Genomic DNA, 10470 nt, shown 5'->3' with positions numbered 1-10470 from the left:
ATTGCACTGCTCTCTCTGTAATCATTCTGTAGGATGAAAAATGAACAAAACACTACTATCAGCACCAAACATGTTGGTCGTTTGCCAACAGAAAAATGAATGTCATGCTCTATATTCATGAGAAGCACAATAAGATACAGAAAGAATAGATATTTTATTTTGTTGACTCCAGTTCTCGCGATTATAAATACATTCTATGGACATAAACATAGAAGTAACAGGGCATCTTTAGTAATCTGTACAATAACACTGAAATAACAGAGATTTGCCAGGATGTATTTTAGCTCAGAGAACATTGTTTTGTTAAATTCAGTCCTAGGTTCTGGTGAAAAATGAGTTACAGTATCTGGGTTTGATGCAGCCGTAAAAGCTCCAGTGCATGATGCTCCTCTTTAGGAAAAAACCTGAAAAAATATGCCAGCGATTTGTCAAAGCTCTGAGGGAACTGAAGAAAACTGTCAAGAGTGTTTTTCACATGGAAATGACTGATTATTGATGTTTTGTTGAAATGCAGAATGATTTCCCTTTAGAGAAAAACAGGCCATTTGAATTCAACTAAAAGAGTTTTTGGTTCAGTGATTGGCTGTACTCTATAAGTGATGTCAATTAGCCTCTTATTCAGCAGAGGAATGTAGTAACTCAGGAAAATTAGACCCTAAATAAGTGGAAATGAGCAACTAGTCCAGATTATGGCACTTACAAAGCAGCAGAGGGAGAAAATGGGCGAGTCATGTCCATGCGAGACAGAGTAATAGCTGGTCAGATTGCGTTCTGGGAGGATAAGAAGATGGCATAAAACAGACACAGAAGAAGAAAAGATGATGAAAATGAGATACAAGAAGAGAGGGATGAAGGTGAAGCCATGTTGGTAAGAACACGTTCACAGCAGAAGAAATAAAACACTTAATATCTGCAACACACGGACACCCTCAAACACACTAACGCACACACTCTGCTGCAGCTCTCTCCCAGCGGGTGGCACTGTGTAATTTGGCACATCCATTTCCTACTCTGGGTTTGTCTTCAGTGCTGTCGAGGCAGTAGCAAACCCCTCTGGGATATTCCAGTCAATCCTTGAATGATGTCACGAGAGACTCACTCACTGAACTGCAAACAACTGGAGTGTGGAAAAATGTCCGGCTCCTAACTGTTCCATTTTTCTCCTGGTGGCGAGGCTTGTCAAAAGAAGTTTGGACTAATTTAATCAAGCCTACATGAGCCTGATTGCTGAAGAAGTCCTGACCCTGTTTTCTCTCACTGTACTTTCTTGGTCATCCCCTTTGGTCTGGGTCTTAATTATGTGGCTCTTCACAGACCCCTGTGCATCTCAAACTGTGTCCCCGGGGCTAGACCGTCTCTCCCTGCCAGCTCTCGGTGACATCTGCTCTGCTTTAACAGCATATGGGAAAATTACATGGCAAAAAACAAGTTGCCCTCCCATGACATTTCTTCCCTTTGATAGTTCACTCTCAACTGCAGCACTCAATTTTAGCTCAGTGCTGCTCTATATTTATGTGTGTGTGTGTGCGTGTGTGTGTCAGAGCCAGCGGACACTGACCTTCCACCACTGCAGATGTGTGAAACGAGGGGACAGTCTACTTTGATTCATATCAATTTTAAAGAGATGCTTCCCCCACGTTACCTTAAAAAAGGACAATAAAGTGAAAAAGTTAGACCCTCCTTTTTTAGCCCTTCCTGATTTATTTATGCATTTTTTTGTTTATTTATGTAATCTTTCATTCATATAGAAACCATGTACAATATAAATTGCTTATGTTGTTAAAAGCTATTTTACATCTGCAGTCCTATGGCAGGTCACAATTAAAACAATAAATGTATCTGGAGGTGCTAGAGCAGGGGTGGCCAACCTGCGGCTTGTGAGCCACATGTGGCTCTTTGCCTTTCGGTCTGCAGCTCTTCTATCCATTATATAGTCAGTGTATGAGTAACAGTGTGCAGATCAATCTAAAATATTGATATACTGATGCCAAAGCTGGGCTCAGTATTGATCCGATTGATACTTGGGTGATGAGATTGATACTTAAGTATCAGTTTCTCTTCTCTACATGTGCTCCTCTCAATAGCTCATGTGCTCATATCTATCTATCTATCTATCTATCTATCTATCTATCTATCTATCTATCTATCTATCTATCTATCTGTCTATCTGTCTATCTGTCTATCTGTCTATCTATCTATCTATCTATCTATCTATCTATCTATCTATCTATCTATCTATCTATCAAAGACTATTTAACGATAGATAGATAGATAGATAGATAGATAGATAGATAGATAGATAGATAGATTAATAGATAGATAGATAGATTAATAGATAGATAGATAGATAGATAGATAGATAGATAGATAGATAGATAGATAGATAGATAGATAGATAGATAGATAGATAGATAGATGGATGGATGGATAGATAGATAGATAGATAGATAGATAGATAGATAGATAGATAGATAGATAGATAGATAGACAGACAGACAGACAGACAGACAGACAGACAGATAGATAGATAGATAGATAGATAGATAGATAGATAGATAGATAGATAGATAGATAGATAGATAGATAGATAGATAGATAGATAGATAGATAGATAGATAGATAGATAGATAGATAGATAGATAGATAGCTCTGAATGCAAATTTAAACACTTACAAATGCAATTCATCTCACTTTGAAAATTGGAAAGTTATTGATTTTTCATTTTATGTCATTTCATATATATTTGTGGGAGGAAGTGTGTTTGTACGACCACGTGTGTGATGTGGCTCTTTGTAGTACCATGGTGATTTTTGTGGCTCTTGGTTTCTGACTGGTTGGCCACCCCTGTGCTAAAGAATAACTCACATTAACTAAAACTTAATAATGTACATTCAAAAAATGGACACATTATTGTTGATTGTGCTAAAAGAAGTAGAATACAGACATTTCAACATGTATTTATAACTAAAACAAATTCCATAATTTCTTGGTTTATTTCATTCCTGTTTCTCTGGTTTGTCTCAGTTTCACTGTAAGTAGTTGCTCATTCAGAGGCTCCACTCTGATTTGTTGCAATCATCTGGTCTTAAACTCAAGAAACAACACCCTGTATCAAAGTTTGAGGAGTTAAAATTAGCATTTCTTTAAAGAAGAAAACTATTTAAGTTTAATAAATGGAGGTTGCTTCGATGACATCTGATGCATTCTGGGAAATCTGCAAATGTAAATCCAGATTGGCCTTGAGATTTCTTTCTCTTTACAGTCTGCTGAAATGTAATTGATGCACACTACAGCCAGAGCTACATTTCTGTGTCAGTTCTTTAAACAGAGATAAACCTATATGCAAACAGCTGCCTATAGACAAACACAACAGGTTTATTTTCTGTCAAGAATGTTGACACCTCATGGCGTCAAATATAAACAGCAATTGTTGCTGTTGTCCACCAGCTCCCATGGAAATATCACAACTCCTGTTGATCCAATGTTCTAATCAGACTCCAGCTGTTTTTGACTGCTATGAGGTATATCAACACTAACTTGGGTTGTTTTGGAAATGATGCAAAGAACAATTAAAGGAACCAAAAATAAGAAAAAAAAACTTCCAAAGCTGAGTAGAGCTGCAGAACCAAGTGATAAATATCCTCAGTGTAATCCCTGTGAGCTTATCAAGTCACTGATTAATGCAGCTACAAGGAATTTAGCAGGCAATTGTTTTATTTTACTTTTTACTCAAAGAATGATCCTGCTTTTCTTATTCTTTAACCTTGCTGTGAAAATTTCTTACTGGAACTCCTCTATGCCAAAAAAAAAATAAAGAAAAAACAGAAACGTCCCTGAAACTGTTGCTCTGTTAGAGAAATGTGTGCTGTGGATTATCTATGCTGGAAAACAAAATATTTTATTTCTTGAAATTAGATGTCACAATTTTTTTTTCAACCTAGAGAAATACCACATTTCACCTTTGTTAGCTTCAAGAACAAATTCCAGTTGCTTCCTTTGTGTTGGGGATGACTGAGTGAGGGCATGAATTTTATAGAACCTTGAGAAATAAAATCGAAGTTAAGCTTTTAAAAAATGGATGTGTAGCAGAAAGAGACAGGCAAACTGATACTTTCTCTTCACGTTAAATTATTTTGTGGAAATACAGCTGCCACAAAACATCTCTCTACAGCTGCTGTGTGTGTTTTGTCCATTCTGGATAACCACTGCCCCTGAAAGATACTGACTCGAGCGATCAGAGGGGATGACCAAGAGTCTGCTTGCTTTTGACAGCCTGATCCCTGCATTCCTGTCATTTAGCAGCACTGGTGTATGCAAAGAAGTGCAACAGCAACATCAACAGACAGGCACAGCAACAACGAGGAAGTTGTGGCCTATAAACTGTAAAAATCGAGTTTCAAAACGACCCTTCAGTGTTCGCAGTCTGCAAAGTTATTACCTGGGCATCAAATCATCCACAGGGGTCTCCTCTTCAAAACAAAGAGGTCTGATACGTTTCTAACCGGTAACAAGCTGAAGGAAAGGGTTTTATGTTAAATCAATGTTTCTCGTATGCTCCTCTGTGGACGGGGGAAGTCAGCAGCAAACTTACACATGCTTGTTAGAAAAGGCTCAGCTCATTTTCAGGTGAGGAGTCCTTGAGAGTTCATCTAGACGTGTTTTTTTACTGGAGCCGAATGATCCACTGAGGCTTTCTCCTCACCAGAACAAATGGACCTGGTTACTAAAACCAGTGAAAGCACTGCATAAAGCAGCTCAGATTAAAAATCAGTGTTTCTCTAATGCTCTTTGGAGGATTTGGATGCCCTCTGCAGCTGCTACGTGCTGGGCAGTTGCAAGCTAACTAAATTCCTTTATCTATTAAATTAAATTTCGAAGATGAAAGTGGCATGAAACACTGAGGAAGGAAGGAGTTGGTTGGAAATGTGTTAAGTCTGGCTGGAAGCAGCAGTGGACAAGTAAAAAAGGTGATGCTTAAAAACACGAGTCAAGAAAGCTGAGTTACTTACTATCTAAATGTTACACAGCTGTCCTTTCAGTCGTCTGGATGATTCTAATCCTCGAGCACAGCTACCCGTAAGAAAGTTTCACATATATTTTTCAGTCAAGGGAATTTTTCTGCTACAACACATTTGACTATTTGTATAGTCTCCTCAGAACATGAGCAGCAGCAGCACAGACATTATTCGATGTTTCTGTATGTATGAGACAGCACCAGGTAGAAACCGACTGCTTATTTCTTTCTCTGCGGCTCAGCTGAAGACGGTGGCTGGCTGATTATGAGGTGAGCCCCATGTATGGCAGGAAGAGCGAAAACAAGATGACTCATATAGATCAGTCTCCAAACCGTTCCCCTCAAATAACCCTTTTCTCCTCCTGCTGGTGGCAGCAGCAGTGATGAGCTGACCAGACTGTGCTTCTCACTCTGCTGCGGCTCCATTCTCTAAATACCAAAGGAAACTCTAATGAGATCATTTATAAAAACATTGAGGTTTATGTGCACAAGGTGTCTAAATTTTGCAACATTTTTCTCAAATAGCAGGTCAGGTTGCATTACCGCTCGTTGCTGTAACACTAGAAACAATCTGTGCTATGCCAAGATGCATAATGAAAATTGTCAGCTTTACTCGCAGAATCAATAACTCCAGTTTTCTCCCCGAGAATAACATATAATAGGATGCAATGTGAGTACATCAAGGCAATCTTTTCACAATCTCCCATCGCTGCAGCACTACTTTGCATGAATTACAGTAAAATCTGGAGTTATGCACGCAGATAGGCCCCAAGCTGTTAGCCTGTTTTTCTCAAAGGTTTCAGTGAGACAGAGAAAAGGAGGGAGGGAACAGGAGGAGGAGGAAAGAGGAGGAAAGAGGGAAGGAGGAAGTCCTGGGGGGAGACTTGCACTCGCTGCAAGAGTCTTTTCTTTTTTTTTTTTTTAAAGTCATTCAAAATGGAAATAATAGAAAGTCATAAAAAGGTGGAAAAGAACTTTGATCAAGAGAGAGAAAAAGTTTTGTGAAACTTTATATTCTTAATTTTTACAGTTTTAATTTGGCACATGGCACAATCAGCATGTATGCATCTGGTATACATAAATAAATATTAAATATTTTATACATAAATATACATATAGAGCTCTTACAAAGACACCAGGGGCGGTTTTGGCTGAGGATGTTTTTCAAATGATTACATTACACAGGTTTTCTTTCTTTATTTTTTTTGAAGTCTGTAGATTTTTTTTTCATTTTTTTTTAAGTGGGAGTGATATCTCCATAGAAGCCCTATACATATATGTATGTATGCCCATATTTATATATATATTCAAAGAAATACAGGTGTGCACTGATGTAGGTTTATCAGTGCAAACAGGCCACTGTCTGCTTTTGAGGAGGAACTCTTACAAAGTCAATGGAATCATGTCAGTTAGTTCAGTTGAATCTTTAGCTATTTTTTTTTCTCTTACACGTAAAATAATAGATTTTTATTTCGTAATCTTTAAGCAAAATTAGACATATATAACTTTGAAAATAACAAAAGTGCTATTTCGCAAAGACAGACACCCAGAGACGCAGCAGAAACACTACTGGTGGTGAACCAAATTCAACAACATGAGAAAGTACTCAGCTCCCAACCCCCCCCCTGAAACCACATTATACAACCTACAAACAAAAAAACAGGTGCACGGACACACACACACACACACACATTCACACACACATTCACACACACACTCACCCATACGCACACTTTTTCCTCATGTGCTCTCACACATACCGTCTCAGTCACTCACCGCTCTTGCTTTTGCAAGTTCCGACAATGTGTCTCTTCCTTCATCTCAGCCTCTTAGCCACTCTTGCACGCAGGGAACTGGAAATCATTTTCTCATGCACACAAACACACCGGTGCTCTAAGCAGCATGTGTACGTGCACACTTTGTGGAGATAATATCAGATAGCTTAACAGAGAAGTTGGCTGTAAAAGATGCACTTTTTTCTTAACAAAACAATCACAGTAACATAGTATTTATCTCTGCCCTCTCATCTCCCGGCAGGAGCTGTCCCAGACAAATTCTTCTTTACGAGATTAAAAAAAAAATAAGATAACACCATTTGTGTTGCTTTTGTGTTGGTATGCAACAAAAAGAAAAAAAAAAAGAGTTGCCCATAACGTTTTTTTAAAAATCTCTACATCTGCATATCCTCCCGTTTCCCTTCCTGGTCTCAGTCTCTCATCTTTGAGTCTCATCTGTTTGTAACACACTCCACTTGGAATAGTCTCAGGGAATAGAAATCATGACAAAAAAGAACAAGCTTTGTAAGGCATTGAAACGTAAAACAAAACAAAGAAGCAATTAAAAACATTTTGCGAATATTGACGTAGAGGCCATTGTTCGAGATGTGTCTCCCGCAGGAGGAAGGGATGGGAAATAAAAAGCACTTCTCTTTGTTTTTGTTATGAATTCAAGAAAAAAAGTGTTGATATCTCCTCAGTCTGCTTAAAAAGGCTTTTAAAATGATTACTTTAGAAAAGAACACTGCAGAAAGACCCCCTCCCCTGATAAGGAGGAGGCAAGCAGTTTGATTTTGGCAGCTCTGCACAACTTGACATCCATAGAGAGCTCTCAGCAACTCTCCTCGTAGTAAAAGTCTAGTTAAATCTCTTCACGTTTTAATCCGACTCATGCCCTTCCCCTCCCCTCCCCCTGTGGCCCTCCCCCTCCCTGTGATATTTATAAAACACAATCCTCTCCTCCGTTCGTTCATCCTCCCGCTCCTCCTCCCCCGCCTGCGCTGGCTGGCCCCTGGCCTCCTTAAAGCTATACGCGGGTGGTTGAGTGGGAGTGCGGCAGGCCGGTGGAGTTGAAGCCGGTCGTGAAAGTGTTGTAGGGGTGCAGGTTGGGCATGCCCACTAGAGAGTTGGGGATCATGGTGATGGTGTTGGGGGTCATGAGGGGTATGTCGTCTGGAGAGCGCCGCAGTGTGAGTGTGTAGTCTGGCAGCGAAGCTAAACGCAGAGCGCCCTCGTTGCTGTTCCCCGCCTCACACTCATGGTGTGTCTGGTTCATCTGCAGCGACATGATCTCCTCCTCGGGCGCGTGATGGCCGATATCGTTGGATGTGGTCTGGCGCTGTGGGCTGGGCTGCCCGTGCCCGGAGTCCTGCCGCCGCTTGTCCTTCCGGTAGTAAAGCGCAGCAAAGGCCAGCACGTTGAGAAACAGAAGTGAAGCTCCCACGGCGATGGTGACGCTGAGCTCTGTGGAGTAATCCCGTGGGTTCTCCACCACCAGCGGCCCTGTCTCCTCATCATCGCTCCATGAGTCCTTGTCCTCGCTGTTGTAAGCCGGCGATATAGGGGGCCGCTTTGTGTTGAACGGCCAGTTGGTTTTCCCGTTGGGCCTCTTGGTGGACAGGGTGTTCTGGGTGGTCTCCGGCGGGGGCACTTTGGTGGTGGTGGAGGTGTAGTGGAACATGTCGTGGAGGTTGTACAAGTGGGGCACGAGGTGTTTCCAGAAGGCCACTTTGGTGGCACGGTAGTGGTCTCGCACTCGCGGCTTCAGGCCGATGTGCAGGTACAACTGATCCTGAGGGTTGTACTTGGACCAGGCCACCTCCTCAAAGCGGTTCGCCTTGGTGTGGATGAACTTTGTGTCTTGTGGAACTGGTTTGTTGGGATCACTACAGAGGAGAGACAGACATAATAGAGTGTTAAATTTGATTCTGGCAGTACATTTAATAATTCATGCTCCCACATTCATGGAGGGATAGAAAAAATAAAAGTGCTGAAAAGGAAACATAACAGTATCAGTCACAGCTTATACTTTGGCATGAAAAGGGTTCAGCCACTACAGGAGAAATTATTAATCTTGCTTGGCGAATCCACCAAACAGACAAATCCACAACAACAACAACAAACAGGCTGCAAATAATTGATCTAGGTGGATGTGGTTGGAAATGAATTTCTACCGCTACATTTCCGGACTCTGATTCATCCAATCAATTCACTCACATTTCTATTTTCACCAAAAACATCTCCACATCTCTCTCAGCCCCCTCTGTGTTGTCATATTGTGCCTCATCCCCTCCTCTGCTCTGTCCCCAGATGTTGCTCCTAATTCAGTTCAGATGCAGCCCACCCACAAAAACCAGGGCACAGGCTTTTAAAGTAAACACATATGAATAAGTCAGCAGGCTTTAGGGCTCGCGTCAGGAGGCATCTTGTTGTTGATAATCCGACGCTGGTGGAGCCCCCTCCGCTAATTGCTCAGGGAAGGCAGCACAGTGTGCATCGGCTTCCAGCGTACTGATGTAAAGTGGACCATATTAATCAAGACAGGAAGAGGAAACCACAGAGCCATGTGCATGTATGTGAGTGCTTGGACATGAGGATGTTTGTGTGTGTGTGTGTGCCTGAGACTGAAAGCAGGAGACAAAAAAAGGATGTGTGAGACACAGAGTCTCAGGATGCAGTTCCTCTTTTAATCTACAGAGTTCACTGTTCCACTTTTCCTCAACACCAGATGGTTGACCATTTCAATTACAGTGAAGCTATTGATTTATTGAACAAATTAACATATAGCAATCACACAACTCCTTGTTGCCTTCTTGCCCTACAATGTCAAGAATGGCAGCTGTGCAGCCCGTGGTGTTGCTTTTGTTCCTGATGAAATGACTTTCTGCAGAGGAACCCGAAGAATCGCGCCACAGCCTTGAAAAACACAATAAATGATGTTAGAGCTGAGGAGTTGAAAAAAATGTGTTGTTGCAAGACGGGCAGGCTCTGTGCGACATTTCTCTAAATGTCAGGAAATATCCCCTTTGTGGGTCTGAGTGTGATGCCAGTTGTAAGCAAAGTTCACATTTAGGGATATAGCTGCTACAATGATTTTTTTATTTTTTTTCCCCTTTTTGGCCCGTGCTGAAAAAACTCCAAACACGGCCAAGAGAATTAAAAGCCGTGCCAGAAGAATTCACCCTCCTGTTCGTTCCTCTGCTGTCAATTTTTCTTTTTCAGGTCAGTGCTTCTGGGAGAGGTGAGAGGGAGAGGGAGAAGGAGAAGGAGAGAAAGGAGGGAGGTGAAGCAAATTGAGATGGCTGGAGCTGAATCCCTGGACCTGGGCTGGTGTCAGCAGAGCAGCCCGTAAATAACCTCTTTTATTAGGCCCGTAATGATCCCCAATGAATATTGACAGCCAGACTATGATGACTTTGTAGCTGAATATCAGTAATTAAGTTTCAAAGGAGTGGGTGGTGGAGGTAAGGTCATATTGATCTCCCCGTGCACAACATGCCAGAGAACAGGATGTCAATGGAGCAGCCTGAGACGTGGTTGTCTGCAGCCTGCGTGCCTCATGAATCTTCATAGCGGGAATGTTTGTGCCGTCACACGCATACACACACATTTTCTGCCCCCCTCCACCATCTCTCTTTCTCACACATGTATGAATACACGCACGACAACAATAGCTGAGGT

General features: G+C 41.5%; 1 protein-coding gene across 3 annotated transcripts in view; it reads right to left on the bottom strand.

Annotated features, from left to right (window-relative positions):
- Positions 1–3502: 3502 nt before the first annotated feature.
- Positions 3503–10470, bottom strand: part of nlgn3a (neuroligin 3a) — a 164627-nt gene continuing 157659 nt past the window's right edge. For all 3 annotated transcript variants that reach the window (XM_074674908.1, XM_074674909.1, XM_074674910.1), the window contains one exon: positions 3503–8675. In XM_074674908.1, coding sequence (XP_074531009.1) covers positions 7817–8675 — 859 coding nt within the window. In that variant the 3' untranslated portion in view covers positions 3503–7816. The remainder of the gene's footprint in view (positions 8676–10470) is intronic.

This window comes from Halichoeres trimaculatus, unplaced genomic scaffold (genome assembly GCF_033239565.1).
Source record: "Halichoeres trimaculatus isolate MK-OKI-2021-1 unplaced genomic scaffold, fHalTri1.1 fHalTri1_scaffold_7, whole genome shotgun sequence".
NCBI classification, from domain to species: domain Eukaryota; kingdom Metazoa; phylum Chordata; class Actinopteri; order Labriformes; family Labridae; genus Halichoeres; species Halichoeres trimaculatus.
Note: the sequence above shows the minus strand (reverse complement) of the source record. Positions and strands in the feature narration are given on the sequence as shown.